The 24061-nt window shown below is 34.8% G+C and overlaps 2 protein-coding genes across 3 annotated transcripts; one reads left to right on the top strand and one right to left on the bottom strand.

The window, feature by feature from the left end:
* Nucleotides 1–2712: 2712 nt before the first annotated feature.
* On the bottom strand, nt 2713–23671 carry LOC120426618 (zinc finger protein 62 homolog). Of its 2 annotated transcripts, none has more exons than XM_039591411.2 (7): nt 23532–23671; nt 23043–23471; nt 22693–22983; nt 11468–12352; nt 6598–7848; nt 2966–4063; nt 2713–2908 (listed from the first exon to the last, which is right to left on the bottom strand). In XM_039591411.2, the coding sequence occupies exons 1-7, from the start codon at nt 23575–23577 to the stop codon at nt 2790–2792; spliced, it is 4119 nt and encodes a 1372-aa protein (XP_039447345.1). In that variant the 5' UTR covers nt 23578–23671; the 3' UTR covers nt 2713–2789. The 2 variants fall into 2 exon arrangements, with proteins under 2 accessions (XP_039447345.1, XP_039447344.1); XM_039591410.2 differs by having other exon boundaries at nt 23043–23474; nt 23532–23650.
* Nucleotides 16026–17921, top strand: LOC120426619 (SET and MYND domain-containing protein 4-like). Its single transcript, XM_039591412.1, has 2 exons — nt 16026–16404; nt 16467–17921. The coding sequence occupies exons 1-2, from the start codon at nt 16103–16105 to the stop codon at nt 17848–17850; spliced, it is 1686 nt and encodes a 561-aa protein (XP_039447346.1). The 5' UTR covers nt 16026–16102; the 3' UTR covers nt 17851–17921.
* Nucleotides 23672–24061: the final 390 nt, after the last annotated feature.

The following is a 24061-nucleotide window of genomic DNA, read 5'->3' on the forward strand; positions in this document are numbered from 1 at the left end:
CGCCTAAATGTAGACTTCATTTGTCGTAAGTTTATTTAACAGGGTTCATTGGATTCCAATAGGAGCTTTCTAAGCTTTTCATCGTTTATATCGTTTTCAAAGTTTTCAATGCTGGTGACGCCAATGGCTTTCTACTTAAGGTAGTCGCGATTTAGTGTGTAGAAGCTGAATGGCGAGCTTCTCTGCACCGTGCGGCACACGCGGTTCACTTGTAGGGGAAATATACCCATTTTAATTATATCTAAGCCGTTCGACCAATTATCATCACTTTTGCCGTTTTCCGCTATTAAATCAACTTTTTCAAGTGTATCAACAATGGAGAGTTGTTTGCTCACTTTTATTTGAGCTATTTATTACTTTGGACCAGTCATGAGCAAAGTGCTGATAGGCCGATAATATAAATAGGCTGAAAAAGGGAATAGTTCCCCTACCTCGGTTTTTCTTTACGCCTGCTTTGTTCGGTACGATGGTACGATGAACCAAAATACCAACACACAAAAGGGCTCGACCGAAGCTAGAAAACCAAAACCGCGGTGTGCGTTGTCACTGACGCATGGGAAGTTTGCTATGCTCGCGTTTGTCATAAACTCTTGTTTGATTAAGAATATGTACGATTACAAATATTCTTTTGGTGAAAATTGAGTTTTTAATTTCTTTTCAAAAGCATATCATTTATAATACTTTGCTTTCATCATTAGACTTTCTTTTTTTCTGACGTTATAAATAAACAAAGTCGTTGTTATGAATTTAAAGAAGAATTTCTACTATTGTTATATTCTTTAGTAAGAAAGGCTCTATCTCACCCCAGGTGGGATTAAATCGGGTTTTTAATATTAGAATTCCTATATTTTTGAAGTTTTGAATTTCCGATTTTTAATTATAAATTCAAGAAATTTTGGATTTAAAAAATTAAATATTTAATAAATATAAAAAAACTGAATTTCTGAATCTGAATCTTTGAATTTTGAATGTTGGAGCTTTCATTTCTGAATGTTTTTATTTTTTCCTAAACAATGTTTTTCTAAGGGTTAAAATCCATTTAAAATTCAAAAGCGGAGAGCCAGCTTCAGTTAAGTCCAATCAAACTTTGGGATTTGGGCAGTGCGCCCACCGAAAAAAGCCAATCAATAATCATTATTGTTACATATCTTAGGGTAAAGTTTGACATATGATTCACAAGATTAAAAATTGGATGCATCCAGTATAAAATAAACAATAAATAAGGTAAAAAAAACATTGAGTTTCCCTCAAAAGAAATTAAATATTCAAAGCCGGTACGCAGATGTTAAAGAAAGAGTTGTGTACTATGTATAATATTTATGGAAATGGTTTAAAAGATTTTTTGGACAGCAAATGGATAATTTTGCTAAAAAGCTAAAATTCCCGAGTACAGCAAAATTGCAAAATTCAACTCTCGATTCCCTGGAAAATTTGAAATCTCGAGAATCGTCACCCATATGCATTTCCAACAAGATGAGGAAGCAAACTTGGACACTTTAGGGGGGTGAGCGATTGTCCACGCTCCATACAAAAAATATTTTTTTTATATGGACAATTGTCCACGAAGGGGGGGGGTTGAGATTCCCAAAAAAGTGTCCACGTGGTTTATGGATGGTCCCTATTTAATATAACTGATACAGTGGACTCTCTGTCTGTCGATCTTCTCGATATCAATATTGCTTAAGCTGTCAATAATTTTGTGAGTCCCTTCAAATAGATTACTTTGATTTTTCGTTCTGTAATTTGCTAACTCCCGCTCTCGACGGTCCCTTAACACTGGAACGCCCAACGCATGTCCAACTTACACGGACGCCCAAGCCTCCCAAAAAAGTTGGAACGGTAACTTCAACTCGCTGGTTCTCGGGCATAACTCAACCAATCGGGGCGATTCTTTTTTCCAGTGATTTGATAGGATGTCTAGATGATCCTAGAACTTTGCAGAACTCAATTTGTTCAAATATGTTATTTTTGCGACCGAAAATATCGTTCCAACTTTTTCAAAAAGACTGCCTCCGCGGAATTTTTGGCGATTTTTTTTTTACACGCGAAAAAAAAAGTTGGAACGATGTTTTTGATCGCAAAAATTACAGATTTGATCAAATTGAGTTCGGCAAAGTTCTAGGATCATCTAGACATCCTAACAAATCACTGGAAAAAAGAATCATCTTGATAGGGTGAGTTATGCCCGAGAACCAGCGAGTTGAAGTTACCGTTCCCACTTTTTCGGAGCCTTGGGCGTTGGAATGTTAAGGTGAAGCCGTTGATCATTTTCGAAGAAAATTGATTATCACTATAAAATATTATGTATTAAATTCAATTTAACGAATTTCAGCACCAAAAGAAATCAGCATATGCTGGTTGTTTCCTTCTTGAAGCCACTGAAAGAATTTTTGATCTAAATCAAATGTGCTTTATTTATATAATTTTGTGGCACAGTCATTGACGTCCTAGTTGGCAATCATTGATTAATGACGATTTCCATAACTTTACAAGGAATGGGATAATCGTTACCAAAAGGAATCAGCATGTGTAGGGCACTATTCTGAACAACTTGTTGAAGGAATTTTGTCAAAATATTGAAAGCGACGCAAAATTTATATCTTTGAACGAAAAATCATGACAATGATGGAAGTCTTCACGTTAAATATCGACAACGAGAGAGTCACCTGTATTACCTAAATATTGAAGGGAATTTCTTTTGAATAAAAAGGCTTGTTTTACCAAAGTCAACGGCTAAATACCCGTTGCTAACGCTAAACATTTTAACAATCAAATCACTTCAAATCTCCTCACTGTTCACCGTTGATCGACACAGTAGAGGAACAGCTCGCCAAATGCTTTTGCAACGCCTTTTCGTTCGCAAACGTTTGGTTGCATCCCTGGTTAGTGCAGCTCGCTCGGCTCGAATCTGCAAGTAAGAAACTTGATTTACTACACAAAAAACTCAACTCAAAGTGGAACTCACCATCGTGCAACTTCATATGCCGCACCAGCGACGCCTTGAAGCCAAACATCAACGGACAAAAGTCACATTTGAGCGTTTTCTCCATCTTGAGGGGTGCTTTTTCGCCGATTCCGTGACAATCTCGCATGTGTTTCCTCAGGAGATCCACCCTGCTGAAGCTCTTGTTGCAGCCTTCGGTGCATACGATGGGGCCCAGGTGACGCTGCTTGTGGTGGTACAGAGTGTATCGATTCGGGAAAGTTGAGGGACAGTCCGGACACTTGAAAACGATCGGTTCTGTTGGTTCCGTCTCGACGTTTTTGATGTAGACTCGCGGGGTTTTGCGCATTTTCTGTCCCGCAAGGCATTTCTTTTCGTGGTACCATTGGGCCTGCTTGCTGAAGAATCCCTGCGGGCAGTTGGAGCAAGGGTACTGCCGCACCCCTCGATGGGAGTTCAGGTGGTATTGGTAGGTCTTTTTCTGGAGATATTTTGAACAGACGCCACACTTTACCAATCCATTGCCGACATCGATGGTGCTCGCTTCCAACTCATCTTTCGGCTCTACGTGTGTCTTCTTATGGTTTGTTAAATCGCAATTACGGTTGAATGTTCTACTGCAGATCTCGCACATGAGCGATCCGTGCTCATCCCTCTTCGATCCTACCAACCCATCCTGGTGCACTTTTTTCATGTGGTTCGCGAGAGTCTTATTATTTCTTAGTTGAACTTTGCAAATGGTACACTCGACTCCTGCTTCTCCGCAGCTCAGCTCGTGGTAGCATCGCCGATCGCTACTGCGGAAGCCCTTGTCGCACCCTTTCTTGCGACACCTGTACGGAAGCGTTCCGTCGTGTTTGCGCATGTGGATTCGCAACGATTTTTCCAACACATACGACGCACCACAAACGGCGCAATCGTGGCGTTGATCGTTGTTGACATTTTCACCGTGCTTCGTGCGAATGTGGTACCACAGGCGGTTTTGGTTCTGAAACGAGGTTGGACACATCGGACATGTGCGCGCAGTCACCTGGCCTTGGCAGTTGTGGATGCGACGTTCGCCGGGGCTGGCGAAGGACCTGCCACAGCCGGGGTTTTGGCACGAGAACGGTGTTGCACCTGGGGAGAAATTAGTTTTAACAATAGGTCTATTCCCGTACTGCAGAATTCTGCAATTCTGCACGAAATCAGAAGCAGAGCGTTCCCGTACTTTTCTGCAACAAAAGTAACTTAGAGCTCTTAGTGCCGATGCATGTCTGGTTGAGGGATTAATTTTGTTATCTTCAGTTGTTTTTGAAATAATATGGGTGTTAAATTAATAGGTAAATTTAATTGAAAATAATTGATTGTACCTGTAACGGTGCTACCAATTTGTATTCATATATGAACCAACAAAAATAATGTAATTTTGTCAAACTTTCAATGAAGGAATCATAAAGGAGGTATTAGACTATACCAAACAAACAGGCTGACGTTTTGCAAACAAATCAGGCAAACAGTCAAAAAGTGCGAGTTTTGGTTATATGATTGACGAACATAACATTTTTTCTAAAACAAATGTTTCATTGCTTAAACATCATATTTTTTATTCTTTAAAATTGTAATAAATTGTATCTAGACTCAAATTTTAAAATTCTTAAATTCTTAAATTCTTAAATTCTTAAATTCTTAAATTCTTAAATTCTTAAATTCTTAAATTCTTAAATTCTTAAATTCTTAAATTCTTAAATTCTTAAATTCTTAAATTCTTAAATTCTTAAATTCTTAAATTCTTAAATTCTTAAATTCTTAAATCCCTAAATTCTTAAATTCTTAAATTCTTAAATTCTTAAATTCTTAAATTCTTAAATTCTTAAATTCTTAAATTCTTAAATTCTTAAATTCTTAAATTCTTAAATTCTTAAATTCTTAAATTCTTAAATTCTTAAATTCTTAAATTCTTAAATTCTTAAATTCTTAAATTCTTAAATTCTTAAATTCTTAAATTCTTAAATTCTTAAATTCTTAAATTCTTAAATTCTTAAATTCTTAAATTCTTAAATTCTTAAATTCTTAAATTCTTAAATTCTTAAATTCTTAAATTCTTAAATTCTTAAATTCTTAAATTCTTAAATTCTTAAATTCTTAAATTCTTAAATTCTTAAATTCTTAAATTCTTAAATTCTTAAATTCTTAAATTCTTAAATTCTTAAATTCTTAAATTCTTAAATTCTAAAATTCTTAAATTCTTAAATTCTTAAATTCTTAAATTCTTAAATTCTTAAATTCTTAAATTCTTAAATTCTAAAATTCTTAAATTCTTAAATTCTCAAATTCTCAAATTCTTTAATTCTTAAATTCTTTAATTCTTTAATTCTTTAATTCATTAATTCTTAAATTTTGCTTAAATTCTTAAATGCCGCTATTTTATTTTTTTAAATATCTGAGTTATTTTTTTATTTACCAATTTTGCTTATTTTTGAAATTATTTATTTTATTGAATTTATGATGTTCTGATTTTTGAAAATTTGAAACTTTTGATTTTTTTAATTTCATAAATTTTTGATTTTCTGAACTTGTAAATTGTAAATCTTTAGATTTTTTATTTTGAATTGCAAAATTAGGATTGTTTAAAATTTTATGCATTTATAATTTTTGATTATTTAAATTTTTAAGCTTTAAATTTGTTATTTATTGATAGATATTGATAGATATTGAATTCGAATTTCTAAATTATTTGGTTTTATTTTTTTCAAGTTTCTCAATATATATTATATTTGTATTTTGAATTTCTTGAATTCCGAATTTCTAAATTTCAGTGTATCCTAATTATTGAGTTTGTGATTAATTATTTTTTAAATTTTATTGAATTTTGCTGCCGGAAAATGTTAAGCTAATTGTTAGGATTTTACCTTTGGTTTAGTTAACCCTCTACAATCAAACCCCGCCTTTAGACGGGCTTCGATTTAAAAAATCGCCAAAAATCAATTTTTCAACCAATTTTTGATCTTTAAAAAGCATTGGAAAGAAGAACTCTTAAAATATTAGATAATTTATTGGTTGGAAGTTTTACTTGTTTTATGTGACTTTGCCAATGTTTTCAAAAATGTCAATTTTATAGAGGTCAACTTTAGCAGTGTTTTTTACTAACATTTCTTATATTTGAAGTAAAAAGAAGTATGCAGTAATTTTTCTATTGCCCCAGACTATGACTTTACTCATAGAGTAGGCCAAATACTACCAAAAACAATCATAAACTAAACAAGATAAATGCAAATTAAAATACTAAAAATGAAACAACAAAAACATAAAACAAGAGAAGTATAGTTTTTCGTAGAACAAAAGTTGCTCAAAATGACGGGAAAAATAAAAATGTTCGAAGAAAAAATTTGGGCGGTAGAGGGTTAATTTCGTTGAAAAAACAAAGCAGTCCTTTTAATTTTAAGGTTCTGCTTTTTGAGATTCGGCATTTTAAGGCAATTCGGAATTTTTTTAATATTATTTATATCGATTATTATTGACACGTTTGCTAATTTCAGTTGCATTCAAAAAAGCAAATCCAAGTTATTTGATTTTTTCGTCAAAACATATTGCAAACAAGCACGCTGGCTGCAGAATTCTGCAAGTACGGGAATGTACCTAATATTTTCAAATACAGCATAAATTAAACTCACCTTTGTGCCTGTTCAAGTGATACTTTAACGAACTAGCGTGCTTAAAAATTGCCCAACACTCTTCGCACTTGAATTTACCCTTGCCAGACGAATCGTCCTCCTCATCCTCCTCCTCCCCAGGATCCTCTTTAACCTTCGTCGTCTCCTCGTTTTCTTTCTCGTCGCCATGCTTCTGCAGCAGATGTTGTTCAATATCTAGCTTGGTCGTTGGACCGTACTTGCAGCCCGTACGCGGACACCAGAAGGTCTCTCCCCGGCAGCGAGGCTCGTGGTGCGTCCGGGACTGATGACTTTCGAAGATCTGTTGGCAGCCGTTGTCGTTGCGACATTTAAATAGTTTGGCGGCTGGAAGTTGTGTTTTTTCCTTCGGTTCGTTGAACGGGTCTACCAAAAGATCATCTTCCTCGTCAGTCTGCGAATCGGTTTCGTCATCGACTTCAGCTTTTATTTCAACGTTCTCTAATTCAACTTGAATACCGTCAGGGTTGTCCAAGCTACTAGCCTGGCACAGCTGTGCAGATTCCACAATCACTTCATCCTTAATCTCCAACAGTTTCGCCCCAAGATCGGCCTCTTCGATGATATCTTCAAGCCACTCAACTGGCATTTCGTCGTCCACTTCGCACTTGATCTCATCATTCGGCGTTTCGTCCACCTCCTCCGCCTGTTCCCGCTCAGCCCGTTCCAGCATCATCTTCTCCAGCTCACTCCGCTGAACGAGCTGATCCTGGTACGAAAAAATCCCCTTATCAAACGACTCCTTCTCCGCCGGATGGCACGACGCAACGTGATTCTTCAGCGTCCGACTGTTCTTGAGCACGATGTCACAAAACGGACACGGCGCCACAAGCCCGCGGCAACCCTCCTCGTGGTAGATCCGGGCCACCCGTCTCGCGAACCCCTCCGTACAGCCCTCGTTTCGGCACTGAAACGGCTTCGCCCCCGTGTGGTCGTTCACGTGTTCACCCAAGGACTTGGGCGTCCGGAACACCCGCGAGCACAGCGTACACGGGAAGGTCTTCTTTTCGGCGTCCTTTTTAACTTTTTGAAGCAGTGCCCTGCTGGGTGGAAGCTGGTCTGGATGTTGGCGTCGCAGGTGAATGCGCAGAATGTTTTTCGTTTTAACCTTAATGTCGCACACCGGACAGGTGATCACTTCCCCGCGGCACGGTTCCTCGTGGGACTGGCGCGCCGAATGGCTGTAGAAGGTCTCGGCGCAGCCCTCGTTGCGGCAGACGAGCTTTTTGATGCCTGAGAATATAAAATTTACGAAATGGTGAAAAAAATAACTTGTTCGCTAGCTTGAAAGTTAAAAGTCTAAGTAAGATTGATTTAAGTTTCGTTTTGGTTTCAATTTGTTTGTAAGAACTCCAAGCGAAACATATTTGGGGATATCGTGGAGATTTTCCCTTATCCCTTAAAAAAATGTGGAGCAACAACACTTCCCGTCTTCCAAATCTTTTTCTTTGTCCATGGTGCGCAGTGGAGATGGAAGCTGCCGGCAATGGACTGCTGTCATGGTGGCAGGAGTCTAGTTCAGGTGGAATTGATTCTCAATTATCAATTCCTAGACTCCGAGATTTTCTTAGATGTTTATATTGTGGATAAAATGAGAACTTAATGAAGGAGCTATTACACTACCGCAAGCAAACAAACAAACTCGCACTTTTTGACAGTTTGCCTGCTTTGTTTGTACAAACGTCAGCCTGCATACATTTTGCCTTGTTTGCGAGTTTGGCAAACTGTCAAACACGAAAAAGTGCGAGTTTGTTTGTTTGTTTGCGGTAGTGTAAAGGCGGCTTGAGGCTGTATATCAGGAACTAGTTGTCCGATTTTCAAAGGCTCTCAGAGAGAAAATTGTAGGAAATTTCATGAAATTCTTTAAAAAACAGAAAAAAAATGTTTAAATTTTCCAAAATTATAACCTAAAAGTGACTATAACTTCAAAACGGTGCAGTTCATCAGAATGGAGCACTTCCATTCGAGCAGTTTTTGATTTTTTTTTACAATGTATTCCTTATGAGAGAACTGTCATTTCTACCACTCGAATCCGGTGCTCCATTCCGGCAAAGTAATTTTCGATTGCAAATTTGAATAATTTAATTTTGCACTATTATGCACTCCCAATAAAAACTTATAACAAAATTTAGAAAATGAAAAATAGGTTTTTTGGGAGTCAAACTTTTAGTAAAAAAAATTGAATCGGGCTATCTGAAAAAATACACTGAAAGAAAAATACACGCCACTTCTATGAGATTTTTTGATTTTTAAGTTTAAAAGTTAACCCTCTACTGCCTAAATTTTTTTTCGTAGATTTTAATTTTTCCCGTGTTTAGGAGGTTATTTTGAATAACTTTTGTTCTACGAAAAACTTGACTTCCCTTGTTTTATGTTTTTCTTGTTTCATTTTTAGTATTTTAATTTGCATTTATCTTGTTTAGTTTATGTTTGTTTTTGGTAGGATTTGGCCTACTCTATCACCTCCTATCATTACATTTTACCCATCTAATTTTTTCATGTTTTTACAGTGACTTTTTCAATTTTTTGCTTGTTTTTCACATTTTCTGTATAAAATGGCATCATTATCATTTACATTGTAAACAAATGCGTAGAGGCATAGTCTAGGACACTAGAAAAATTACTGCATACGTCTTTTTACTTAAAATATAGGAAATGTTAGTTAAAAACACAGCCAAAGTTGACCCCTAAAAAATGACATTTTTAAAAACATTGGCAAAGTCACATAAAACAAGTAAAACTTCCAACCCATATATTTTCTAAAATTTTAAAAGTTCTTCTTTCCAATGCTTTTTAAAGATTAAAAATTTGTTGAAAAATTGATTTTTAGCAATTTTTTAAATCGAGGCCCGTCTAAAGGTGGGGTTGGGTTGTAGAGGGTTAAATTTTAAGCTGATGTCACGATTTTATTTCGTTCAAATTTTTTGAGGAAATAGCCTTAGATGTTGCAAAAAAAAACTCACGAAAGATGCAGGATGATATGTCTCTCCTAAAAAAATACAAAAATCGTTTACTAAACCTGTTTTTTTGAAAAGTAGTGTAAACGTCAAAATTTTGAAAAACTGATAATGGGAATCGATTCCCCAGACAATTTTACATAAAAGTCTCTATATAGACAATTGTCCTATGTCCAATCCTTGTGAAGATACAGCGGTAAAAAAATGTTGAAAAATAAGTTTTTTGATAGTTTTTGGTAATTTCTATAGGACAGACTTGATTTTTCAGTCTTGAAAATATTTTACCGGAAAGCTCGTTCACTTTCCATAAGGTTGCCTTTGACAACTTTTTATTTTGACTCGTTTTAATATTTACGTAAGCTTATTTACTGTCCAGGTTTCTACCACACTGAAAAAAATACGATTTTCAGTTATGAGCAATGTAATTAAGCTTATATCTGTGAGCTCATACATACAATTAAAATGCTGCCAAACTTATGGGTAAAGCTTTCCGGTAAAAATATTTTCGAGACTGAAAAATCAAGTCTGTCATATAGAAAATGCCAAAAACCACCGAAAAACCTATTTTTACATATTTTTTATTTTTAAAGCCACTGTATCTTCACAAGGATTGTACATAGGACAATTGTCGATATAGAAACTTTTATGTAAAATTGTCAGGAGAATCGATTCCCATTTTCGGTTTTTGAAAATTTTGACGTTTAGACCACTTAAAAAAAACAGTTTTAGTAAATGATTTTTGTATTATTTTAGGAGAGACATACTATCCCGGATTTTTCGCGAGTCTTTTTGTAAAATCTTTGGCTCAACAATTTTGAAAGAAAACATATCGTGACATCACATTAAAATTTAACTTTGAAGCTTAAAAATTGAAAAATCTCATAGAAGTGGCGTGTATTTTTCTTTCAGTTTATTTTTTCAGAAATCCCGTACAATTTCTTACAAGTTTTTACAAAAGTACCAGAAAAATTCCTTATTTGAGCTGGAATTGCTCCTAATCAAAAAATACAAAGAAAAGTCGATTTACCAAATCTTATGCATAAACAAAGTATTTTCATGAAAATCGACCAATTTACCCTTCAATTTACCGATTATTACCACGTTTTCAGTAATATTCCGCTTAAAAATTATAAATAAATTGATTAAAAATCGTAAAATTCAAATTGAGATATCTAAAAATAGACACCGATAGGCACGGAGATAATTCCAGGAAATGTAGTTGAAAGTGTGTACTTTCAGGCGCAATGTTCGGCTTTGCGCCAATATGCGCCATTAGGCTCAAAATCACATAAAAATGGTTATAACTCCTCAATAAAGGCTTAAAACATTTTGCTCTCTTTGGCAAAGATGTGTAATTTTATGTCATAAACAACTCTTCAGAACATAGTAGGCCGCTTAAATGCTAACATTTTGAAGTATCACAAAAAAAGTGCATTTTTAGACCATTTTAGCAAAAATGGCGTATATCTCGAGTAGATTAAGAGCTACAAATTTGGCGCCTTCGACAAACTTTCATGAAATTTTCTCCTCTACAACTTTGCCGAACACACCAAAGCCCTACAACGTCATCCAACAAAGTTAGTTTTTGGTTGACACCCTGGAAGGTCGTCACCCTGTATGTTAATAACTTCAAAAGATAGCCCTTATCAAGTACAACAACTCTTCCGAAGACACCATTTGGATAGGACGTCAAATAAAGGAGTTATGAATTTATTCCACTTAATTTTGCCATTCCGAACACTGTGCAGTGTCACCTGCCGGCAAAATTTTGAAGCGATGTTTCCCCATATTTTTAATTTTCAACTGTATTATTTTGAAGAATAACACATTTTTGGTTAGAGGTAATCAAAAATTCAAACAATAATTGCGGAGAGACACTATTGTATACCACTTACCATTATGCGCGTTCATATGACTGATGAAGCTTTTCTTGCGCAAACAAACGGTCGAGCAAATCTCGCACATGTACGTTTTCTGCTCCTTCGGCTGCTTGGGCTCCTCCGGCATCCGCCCTCCGTGCCGTTCCGCTTCGTGCAGCTGCCGCTCGCGCACGGTCTGGAAAGTTTCCTCGCAGTCTTTGGCCTTGCAGCGGTAAATTCCGGCCCCGTTGTGCACCTCCATGTGGTACTCGTACGCCCGCTCCGAACGCAAAATCTGGTTGCAAAGCTCGCACTGCTTCGGAACGGCTTTGATCTTTTTCAGGCGCTTTCGTGCCGTGATTAGCTTTGGAGGAGGAGCAGGAGTCTTGACCATCGGGGTCGGTGCCTTCTTTTCTTTGGGAATCTTCCGTTCATCGGATTTTAGCGGATTTGAACCGGGAGCTCGGCGTAACTTCAGCCCAGCTACGCACTTCTTCTCGTGATACGCGTGGGCCTGTTTGCTGAAGAATTCTCGAGCGCACTTGACACAGGCGTACGGTCGGACGCCTTTGTGCTTGTTCATGTGGGACACGAAGCCGTGCCGCTGGCGAAAAATCTTCCCGCACTCGGGACACTCCATCCGTCCGTCGGGCAGTTGGTCAGGGTCTGGAACCTTTCGTTGCTCCGTTTTAGGAGATTCGTCCAGCGGGATTTCCAGCTTCAGCAACTCTTCCAGAACCGCGTCGTCCTTGTGGAACGCGGCCATGTGCTGCTGGCGAACCGATCCATTTGCCAGTTGGATGCCACAAACGGGACAGACGGAGGACGACTCGCGGCAGCGCTTCTCGTGATGCCTCCGGTTGTTGTCCCAGGCGAACTGCTCCTGGCAGCCTTCGTTGCGACATGGGTACGGTTTGATTCCTGGGGAGAAAAATATGAAAGCGATTAGTTAAAGAAATGCGTAGAAGTGTTATGATGTGCAACATAAATTTAAAAGAGTGTCCGAACAAAAAAAAACTACATTTTACGTGTTTTTAAGAGTCATAATTGTCCATAACTGACATGAAAAAAAAATACAATTCTAAATTTCAAAACAAACAACAATTCTAAAAAAATAATTTAAAAATTGTTATATTCGAAAATTACAGTTATTATATATTTTTTAAATTGTACGATTCTAAAATTGTTTTATTTTATAATTCAAATTCTTTGCTTCGACATTTAGAAATTTCTAAAGTTCTAAAGCTATGACAATTCTAAAGTTCACAATCAAAAATAATTCTAAAATTCCTGAATCAAAAATTCTTATATTCTGAAATCAAAATTTACAAAATTTGAATTAATATTCTAAGATCTTATTCTAATATTCCGAATTCCAAAAAAACTAAATTAAAAAAAATAATCAATTGTTTATAAAAAAAATTCTAAGATTATAAATGATACTATAACCTTAAAATTTTGAAATTATGTAAATTCAAAATTACCATTTTCACAAATTTCTGAATTTCTGAAACAATGAAAAAAATATCATAAAATTCTAAAATATGTAGGTATAATAATTTTAAAATTCTACAGTTTTTTCTCTACATTTAAAATTATTCAATTTTAAATTTTTTGAATTCTAAAATTATTTAGGGTGCACAGCATCCAAAGAAATTGTTGTCATCTTATTCCAAAATTGTACATAACAATCCTATAATTCGAACATGCTAAAATTTTAAGATTCTTAAATTAAATAAATCAAAAAATATATTTTTTTTCAAAAATTCTAATATTGTTTTATGATTCTGGTTCTAAGATTCTAAAATTACGAATTTCATAATTTTCTACAATTTTAAATTTCAAAAATCGAAATCTTCAAAGTTTCAATGTTTTCTAGAAATTCATATTTTTCATAACCCTATAATTCTAAGTTTATAATAATTCTACAATTAAAAAATCATAATTCTACAATTCTAGAAAGATTCTAAATTCTACAATTTTGAAATTCTAAATTTTTAGAATTTTAAAATTCTATGCTTTTAAATTTTTTAGAATTTTATAATTCCAAGCTTTTAAATTTTTTAGAATTTTAAAATTCTAATTCTAAATTTTGAGAATTTTAAAATTCTAAATGAAAAAATTACCCTTTCGGATTATTGTAGATTCAAAAAGTACACTAACATACCAATAAAATGACTAGTCCCAATTTTTTTACACTTGAGTAATGAAAAATAGCAGAGGTTTTCAAATCATATTTCTTTTTTCGATGAGATCGTATAGTGCCGACGTCATGAGATATTGAAACATGGACCTCGGATCCGAGATCAGGGACCAAAATTATCCGTTAGGATAAAGTATCACGCAAATCGAAGAGGGGTCGGTTCAACTATTTTACGATGTCGCATGAGTTTGCAGAGAATGACCCATGTTTTATAAATCAAAATTTCTAGAATTTTAAATTTCTATACCCTAAAATTCTTAAATTATATAATTCTGAAATCCTTAAATTCTTAACAACATCAATCCCATCAGGCCGCGGGTTATCGGCTCCCCTCCCACTAACATTTACACACAAGATCCTCTGTAATTACTCTTAGCATTAAGAACAATGTAATTACAAAAGCCGACTCGGTCCTAACCAGGTCCCAGTACCGAAAAGGACCTAATAAAAATAATTTCAATAAAAAAAATCCTTAAATTCTAAAACTCAAAAATTCTCAAATTCTCAGATTCTAAATTCTATAATTTTGCAAGTCTAACATATTTTTTTTTAATTTTCAAATTTTAGACTTATAAAATTCTTATGTTCTACAATTCTTAAAAATATAACATTCTATAATTCTAAATTTCTAAATTCTAATCTAATTTAACCCTAGTGCTGCGCTGGCTGCCATCTTTTCGGAAGCATCCTGAGGAATATCGGGGCGCTTACTCCCAACATCTTTCTACGGCCAGCCAACTACGTAAAGTTAACCGCAAAGCTAATTCGTTGAAGTGGATTCAGTTTGAGCATGAATATTCAACCAACAAGAGGATCCCCCGTTCACGTTCCACGATTTTAAATGACTCATATTCTAAATTTCTAAAATTGTGAGATTCTAAAATTCGTTTCAATTAAATTCTTGGATTTCAGAATTATAGAACTTTAGAATTTTAGAATTGTTGAATTCTGGAGTTTTATTTTTAGTTACAATGGATTCTTTAGGAAATCACAACAGAGTTTTGGAGAATTTATATTCATTCAGAAATCCTACAATTCTAGAGTTTGGTTTTTGAGAAGGGTTTTTACAATGTTTATATCACCTTTTCAAATAAAACACCAGAATTCAACAATTCTAAAATTCTTAAGTTCTATGTTGGAGAAAATTCTGAAATCCTATTATTTTTGATTAAAATTTTTAAGACATTTGAAAACAAAACAAATACATAACAATTAAAAATTTACAAAAAGATTAAATAATAAAAAAGTTCAAGATGGTATGTCAGAGACTGAATCTGGAATAAGATTATTTTATTTTGTTTCATAGATTTGTTGGCAAAATTATCATATATATTCCCCCAAGGTGAACCTTCCATGAGGGCACCGGCAACTCCAGGTTGTGGCCACTACTGTCGAAATGGCCATTTGCAGGTTCAATATGAAAACTATGAATTTTGATACCCATATTGCCACCACTCGTATGTTTCGGTTAATGTTACCCCGGGCCCAAGAGGAACCTGCTTTGAGGGCACCGGCCACTCCAGGTTGTGGTTACTACAGTCGAAATGTCAATTTTCATGTTCAGTATCAAAAACCATGAATTTTGATACCTATACTACCACAACTCGTATGGTTCTATAAATGTCCCCCAGGACCCGGGGGAACCTTCTTAAAGGGCAGCGGCCACTCCAGGTTTTGGCCACCACTGTCGAAATGGCAATTTTCCACCGGTCCGCTGCGCACGAATTTCCTCCTTCTGCTGCTGGTGGTTCTTCCTTCTGGTTGCTGGTCCTCTTCGTCTATTGGCTGCTGCTGCTGCTCCGCACCGACCCGACGTGCACAGTTCGAGTGATCGTTCCAAAGTGACTTGCTTTTGCGAAATTTTCTGCTTAAATAGCGGCACAGCCGGAGAACGGCACAAAAGGGGCGCGGCCTCGAATGCATACGCTCGCTCTGATTGGTCATCTGTCCGATTTGTACTGAAAAATTACTCATTTTGATTGCATGTTTTAAGTGCTTTAACTATGTTTCGTCAAACTTTCTATGTTGTTAAACGATAGCTGAAGTCTTTCCCTTTCGATTGGTGGTTCAACTGTCTGGATTAATTCACAGGGAAAAAAGATATAAGCGTTCGAAATGTCCCCTTTTTTTGAACGCTTAAAAGTGACGCTTTGGATCGAATTTCTGAACTGACCCGACTGACCCCCCAATATAGTAAGTAGAGACATAGTCCTATGCCAAAAAAATGTATAAGTAAGAAATGTAGTTTTTCTGGCCAGCAAAAAATTTGTTTATTGCAAATTGCAAATTGGATCACACTAATGTTGCACGCTCACACTCTCCGATTTTGTTTTTGTAACCTTAAAATTGAACACCTCATGACAGCCATTAGCTGCAAATGTTACTGACCTTGACCCTTGAGTAGCTGCGACCACGCAAAAGTAATTCTTAAAAACGGTTTAATAATTTGATCGCAGACCTGATTCACCATGGACCACGAGGCCGCGATCAACCGTCTACAGGACTTGCAGGGCCGTTTCCTGTCGGATCCGGAAAGGGGCGAGCTTCGCAGCTACGACGTTGCGGAGATTCTGGCCATTGTTCGCCGAGAGAGTCGTCTGGAGCGGATTGTCGAAATGCCCAAGAGTGACGGGGCTGCGGTTCGATTCCGGAAGCGAGGAAACCAGTTCTACCTGGAAAGGGACTTTGACCAAGCGCTGGTGTTCTACAACCAGAGCATTAGCCACGCGGAAGTCGGCTCGGAACAGCTGGGCATCGGCTATGGGAATCGGTGAGTGGGGAATTGGAAGTTATTTCGTGGGATTTTGATTGAGATTGTGTTGAATTTTTAAGGTCGGCCGTTTTGTTCGAGCAGCGCGACTACGAGTTGGCCCTGTACAGCATCGACCTGGCCAAGAAGCACAACTATCCGGAGAGATTGATGCCAAAGTTGCTGGCCAGAGAGGTCAGCTGCAAGCAGCGGATCGCCGACGGTTACTCGAAGGGGACTGTTCCGAAGCAACGGATGGGCATCAATGTGGACACTAATCCGAGGATTCCATTTCTGGCCAAAGGGATTGGGATGAGTTACGATGCCAAGTTTGGCCGAGGATTGGTCGCCGAGAAGGACTTCAACCCTGGAGACGTGATTTGCGATGAACCAATCGAGTTGTGCGCGCTTGAGCCGAATTTGTTGCTCAGTAGCTGCAACCAGTGCAGCGCTGAGTTGGTCGAAATGCTGATCCCGTGTCTCACCTGTCCGATGGTCATGTTTTGCAGCGAAAAGTGTCGCGAGCTAAATTGGCAGCTGTACCATCGATTTGAGTGTGCCGTTGCCTCGAAGCACTTTATTTCTTCATTCGTCACTGTTGCAACACATCCGAGGTTGTTTTTCTATGGCTTGTCTCAGTTTGGGGACGATCTGCAAGCCATGATGGACTACTGTGAAGCGGAAGTTTCTCCCAAACATAATCCGCTTGAAATCGATTTCGCCAATCTCAACCGACTGGAAGTTTTCAAGGCCTTTCACAGCTTCAAGCCGGCTTCAACTCCAGAGATGAGCAATGAACAGAAGTTTGTGGCCAGCGTTCATTACCTGACATACCTGCAGCATCCCTTGGTCAGATCAATCATCTCCACCGACGTTCAACGCCGCTTCTTTCTGCGTTCAATTCAGGACTACATTAACGTGAGCACCTCCGCAGCAAAGTCTGTAAACGATCTTAAAGGCCACAACACAACTCTGATTACACCCATCGTCAGCCTCTGCAATCACTCGTGTGACCCGAATGCGACCGCGATTGTCCACCGCGGCCGAACGAAGCTAGTCCTGTTGCGACCCGTCCGCCAAGGGGAACAAATCTTCAGCTCCTGCGCGCCACCATGGTGGGATTCTGACCAGAAGGAAGAACAGGTCATTTTGAACTTCAAGTGCCAGTGCGTGGTTTGCGATCGCGAATCGGACGCAGGTCGGCAGTGGCGTTCGATGCTGAAACGGCCATTTCCGAAACATGCCATCAAGAATATGGACACCTTGATGGCGGTGGAGAACCACGTGGACACGCACGTTGCCGCCAGGTTGAACGCGTTCCAGCAATTCTTCAAACGATTCGCCGTTTTGCATCCCCACGCGGCGCTCGGACCGTGCTTGGAACGTTACTGTCTGCTGCTGAACAATTGTTCCTACACCGAAGATGAGGCTCTGCTGCGGGCCAGATTGCAGGCTGATTTTTGTTGAGCAGTGAATTTGAATGAAATGTGGCGAATTTTGTGAGGAATTGAATTGAATTATACTTTAAACGCTTTAAACACAACTTTGGAATTATTGATATTCCGAAATTTCCGAACATTAAAATAATTGTTGTTGTAAAATTCATAAAATTCATAAAAATCGTTAAATTCATAATATTCATAAAATTCTCAAAATTCGTAAAATTCATAAAATTCATAAAATTCATAAAAATCGTTAAATTCATAATATTCATAAAATTCTCAAAATTCGTAAAATTCATAAAATTCATAAAATTCATAAAATTCGTAAAATTCGTAAAATTCGTAAAATTCATAATGTTTATAAAACTCATAATATTCACAAAATTCATAAAATTTGTAAAATTCATAAAATTCATAAAATTCATAAAATTCATAATATTCATCAAATTCATAATATTCATAAAATTCGTAAGATTCATAAAATTTGTAAAATTCATAAAATTCATAAAAATCATAAAATTCATAATATTCATAAAATTCATAATATTCATAAAATTCGTAAGATTCATAAAGTTCATAAAATTCGTAAAATTCATAAAATTAATAAAATTCGTAAAATTTATAAAATTCGTAAAATTCATAAAATTTGTAAAATTCATAAAATTCATAAAATTCATAAAATTTATAATATTCATAAATTTCATAAAATTCATAAAATTCGTAAAATTCATGATATTCAAAAAATTTATAATATTCATAAAATTCATAAAATTCATAATATTCATAAAATTTATAATATTCATAAATTTCATAAAATTCATAAAATTCGTAAAATTCATGATATTCAAAAAATTTATAATATTCATAAAATTCATAATATTCATGAAATTCAAAAAATTCATAAAATTCATAAAAATCGTAAAATTCGTAAAATTCATAATAGTCATAAAATTCGTAAAATTAATAAAATTCGTAAAATTCATAAAATTCATAATGTTTATAAAACTCATAATATTCATAATATTCACTAAATTCATAAAATTTGTAAAATTCATAAAATTCATAATATTCATAAAATTCATAATATTCATAAAATTCGTAAGATTCATAAAGTTCATAAAATTCGTAAAATTCCTAAAATTAATAAAATTCGTAAAATTTATAAAATTCATAAAATTTGTAAAATTCATAAAATTCATAAAATTCATAAAAATCATAAAATTCATAATATTCATAAAATTCATAATATTCATAAAATTCGTAAGATTCATAAAATTCGTAAAATTCATAAAATTAAGAAAATTCGTAAAATTTATAAAATTCGTAAAATTCATAAAATTTGTAAAATTCATAAAATTCATAAAATTCAGAAAATTCATAATATTCATAAAATTTAAAATTTAATATTCGTAAAATTCATAATATTCATAAAATTCAAAAAAATCATAAAATTCATAATATTCATAAAATTCATAATATTCATAAAATTCGTAAGATTCATAAAATTCGTAAAATTCATAAAATTAATAAAATTCGTAAAATTTATAAAATTTGTAAAATTCATAAAATTTGTAAAATTCATAAAATTCAGAAAATTCATAATATTCATAAAATTTAAAATTTAATATCCGTAAAATTCATAATATTCATAAAATTCAAAAAAAATCATAAAATTCATAAAATTCATAATATTCATAAAATTTATAATATTCATAAATTTCATAAAATTCATAATATTCATAAAATTCGTAATATTCATAATATTCATAATATTCACAAAATTCATAAAATTCATAAAATTCAAAAAAATCATAAAATTCATAAAATTCGTAAAATTCATAAAAATCGTAAAATTCATAAAATTAAAGAAATCGTAAAATTCATCAAATTCATAATATTCATAAAATTTAAAACAAAAACAAAAAAAATCGTAAAATTCATAAAACTCATAATATTCATAAAATTCATAATATTCGTAAAATTAGATTAAATTGTCAAATGGTCCTATCTCCATAGAAAACACATGAGGCGGGATAGGTAGTTTTGAAAATTTAATGTAGGATTAGTAAAATTCATAAAATTCATAAAATTTATAATATTCATAAAATTCATAATATTCATAAATTTCATAATATTCATAAAATTCATAATATTCATAAATTTCATAATATTCATAAAATTCATAATATTCATAAAATTCATAATATTCATAAAATTCATAATATTCACAATATTCACAAAATTCATAAAATTCGTAAAATTCATAAAATTCGTAAAATTCATAATATTCATAAAATTAGTGAGATTCATAAAATTCGTAAAATTCATAAAATTCGTAAAATTCATAATATTCATAAAATTCATAATATTCATAATATACATAATATTCATAATATTCATAGAATTCAAAAAATTCGTAAAATTCATAATTTTCATAAAATTCATAAAATTCGTAAAAATCATGTATTCATGAATTTCATAAAATTCATAATATTCATGAAATTCATAAAATTCATAATATTTTTAAATTATTAAATTAATAATTAAATTATTAAATTATTTTTTTATATATTTCAGAATTTTTGAGTTCAAATACATACATACATACATTTATACATTTTAGAATTTTTGAGTTTTTAAATTAAAAATATCCTAATTTGGAATTTTTATATTTTTTAACCTTGGTTTTAATTTTTTGCATTTTAAAATTTTTAACGTTTGGTTTTAAATTTATTTTGCATTTTTAAATTAAATACTTTTAAATTTAAATTTCAGAATTTCTTTTATTTTAAAATAGGTTCTGAACAGGGCTCAAGCCTCGTTTAATTTTTTTGTACAACGGTGAAAACACGCATGGAAACTACATATTTCTGATTTTTTTTTTGTATTCTAGTTCAAAAAGAATACCAACCCGCATAATCAAATACCAAAGGTGAAACTGTCGAAATCATATGAAAATTATTTCTGGTATGGTTACCATTTGTGATATTGTTGATATAATGTCACGACCATATAACAAAATTAAAATGGTACTATTTCCAGAATTGTTACACTTATCTTGACATATTCGAATGGTTGTTTTTTTTCCTACAATTTAATGAACGGTATCTATTCGTCATACGATTAGGATGGTTCGAAACAGCTATTGTTAGAACATAATAGTACTGTAGCCGGTATGATAAAAGTAATGATACTCGGTATGATTTAGTCAAAGAAACCTAAGCGGAAAATTTCCTAAATTTCCTAAGTCCTAATAATTGAAACAATTGCACAACAATTAATGGTACGATATAATTATTCCTCATATGTTTGGTATTATTTCAAACAGTTTTTGTATGATTGAGCCAAAAATGAATTTTAGCGAAAATTTTCTTAAGTCCCAATGATTCAAACAATTGTTCAACAATTCATGGAGAAATATAACTTTTCGCCATATGGTAAGGATTTTTCGGAACAGCAATTGTTAAAACATAAGGGTACCATAGCCAACGTAGTATTTCCAACTTGAAGTTCAGCGAAAAACTCTTAAGTCCCAATAATCCAAACAATTGTACAACAATTCATGGAACTCTTAAGACAATATTTTTTTTCCGATGAATCAACTATGGTCCTCGTGGAAAGATCTGTCAAGTAAGATACTTTCTGTCAAGAAAGGACGCAAAGGTAATTTTTCAAAATTGATTTACAAAAGTTTCGCGTACAAAGAGTTCCCGTACTGAGAAAAATAGACTTTATCGTTGTGAACAATAATTTCAATTTCAGATTTAATAATTTCGGCACTTCTAAATTTCTAAACCTGATTTTTTGTTAAAATTTAATCTCCTATTTTTTTATTTTTAATGTTTTGAATTATTTAGCTTCCAAAATTTCTGAATTTTTGTTTTGCCAGAAAATCAAACCGGAAATGGATTTTATTTGTATTTTTTTATTGGCTCAAACTTTGCGGGGCCTTCCCTATCGAGAAATTAAAAGTGAGAGTGTGTGCAACATGGAGTTAAACTTTCTGTGCAGTTGCTGTGAAGGTTCCCATGGCACTTCGAAAAGTTTAACTCCATGTTGCACGCACACACTCTCACTTTTAATTTCTCGATTACCAAAGAAGTTATTTTGTGTCATTGTTTCATCCAGAAATGGTTCGTCAATATTCGAATACCTGTAACTTTTGAAGGATTTTTTTTGTGTGTCTTCGGCAAATTATTTATTATTATTAGTTTTTTTAAAGACACTTTACCATTGCAATGGCACTCGTGTCCTTTTTTTCTTCGGCAAAGTTGTAGGTATTCGTATTTTGTTTCTGCCGATTTTTAAATTAAGGCAGTTGTAAATATTTTTCAAAGTTTATGACTTGCAAATGAGACTTGTATGGGTGAATCAATGACACAAAATTGATTCTTTGGTCATATGAAAGGCCCCACAAAGTTTGAGCAAAATAAAAAAAATTAAAATGGTTGAAATCGGCCGATTTAGTAGAGAATTGCTCAAATAATCATTGTTAGGGATTTTCCCTCTGATTAATTTAATTTTCAACGGAAAACCTAACCCGTCCTTTTGGTTTTCGGCATTTGTTATGTTTTTTATAAGTCCAGGAAATACAATTTCCATTTCCTGCTTTTTTGGGTATTTATGAATATCTCTGACTCAAGGCGGTTTCAAAAAACACCCAAAAAGCAAGAAATGAAAATTTTGTTTCTTGAACCTTTGAAAAATCTTCATATTTGAAGATTATGTGCACTGAGATTCGACTTTAGGCCATTGCAAATTTATAAGTAAGTTTTAAATACAATTTATTAGCAAGAATATAAATATTGCAAAAACAAATATTTAAGTTCAAATCTCGATAAAATGCAACAATTCCTCGCAGACTTACCTTTATGCTGGTTAACGTGACAAGCCAGCGTCTTTGCGCTCTTCAGCACGGCCGGACACTGTCCGCACGGGTACCACCGGCTCTTGATGACGGCGTTCCGATCGCGCTGGACGACCTGATGGGCGCTCCGCATGTGCTTCGAGAAGCTTTTCATGTCAAACTCCTGGTCGCACTCATGGCACTGCTTCATGCCGCTTTCACCCCTGCACACCGGCTCGTGATGGAAGCGCTGCTGCGGGTTGGCAAAGGCCTCCTGGCAGCCCTCGTTCCGGCACGCGAACGGAGTTAAACCTGGGAGTGAGATTTTTTAGCCAGTATTTTTTTTTTTTAAACTTGTTTTAATTTCTAACCTTCGTGAGCGTTCAAATGGAATCGCAACGTTTTGCTCGCCTTGAAGACCGCCGGGCAAACGGTGCAGGAAAAGCTCTGCGGCTCGGGTTTCTTTTTTGGAATCCGCGGTGCAGCGTCCACCATCCGGAGCAAGAATTGCGTGCCCTCGTAGGAACCTTCCCCGAGTGGGTCCAGCTCTTTCGCGTGGACTCTAAGATGTGCGGTCAGGTTGTACCGATAGTGGAACATCTTCCGGCACACCGGACACTGGTGCTCGGGTGGCCGATGCAGAACCATGTGCTGCTTCAGTTTGTACGTCCGGGAGCCGCAGATTTCGCACGAAAGTCTTGGCGCGGCTCCGGCCCGGCTGCAGACGGCTTCGTGCGTGCACTGGGCGGTCAGGCTGGGGAAGACCTTGCCACATCCTTCGAAGGAGCACGGGAAGGAATCTGCTGCGAGAAGGAAATTTAGTGTTTATCGGTTTATTGGAAATATGTGGCAAAACTTACCGTTGGGTTCATCCGCGAGCTGTTCGCGCTTTGGCTTTTTATCCATTTTGCATAGGAAATTATTGAATTCACTTTTAACTTTGATGAAACATTGGCATGATTCCAAGAGGTTCAAAGAAATTTTTGTTTTTGTTTGGAAGTCGTCGATTGTTTGACGTTTGCAGAATACACGTTTATCATCTGTGAAGCGAACATGCAAAAAAAATGTAAACCTCGATGAACCCAAATTTGAATAGCTGTAACCACTTGTTGCTTTTTTTTAACTCTTAAGCGGTGTATGTACTTCGGAAGGAATCGGTCAAGAAAAATTTCAAATAGGCAGCAGCGGCACTGGAAGCAAGCCAGAGAGGATGAAGAAAAGCCCCAAGAAAACGCTCCCTCTCCTTTGCTCTGCTGTTCGTAAAGCCACTCAAAAAAATATTCACGTTGAAAAACTATATATATAAACTATATATATAACTATAAACTATATATATAAAAAAAACGAAAATCTGAAGCAACATTTGAAAGGGGCTTTACGACATTGCTCT

Source organism: Culex pipiens, chromosome 2 (assembly GCF_016801865.2).
Source record: "Culex pipiens pallens isolate TS chromosome 2, TS_CPP_V2, whole genome shotgun sequence".
NCBI lineage: Eukaryota > Metazoa > Arthropoda > Insecta > Diptera > Culicidae > Culex > Culex pipiens.

Bases quoted from the DNA above. Each gene is read 5' to 3' on its own strand.
- LOC120426619 (XM_039591412.1), top strand. From the start codon at position 16,103: ATGGACCACGAGGCCGCGATCAACCGTCTACAGGACTTGCAGGGCCGT. The intron at 16,405-16,466 runs GTGAGTGGGGAA...TGAATTTTTAAG, and splicing joins GGCATCGGCTATGGGAATCG to GTCGGCCGTTTTGTTCGAGC.
- LOC120426618 (XM_039591410.2), bottom strand. From the start codon at position 23,577: ATGGATAAAAAGCCAAAGCGCGAACAGCTCGCGGATGAACCCAACG. The intron at 7,849-11,467 runs GTAAGTGGTATA...TTATATTCTCAG, and splicing joins TCATATGAACGCGCATAATG to GCATCAAAAAGCTCGTCTGC. The intron at 4,064-6,597 runs GTGAGTTTAATT...ATTTCTCCCCAG, and splicing joins TCACTTGAACAGGCACAAAG to GTGCAACACCGTTCTCGTGC.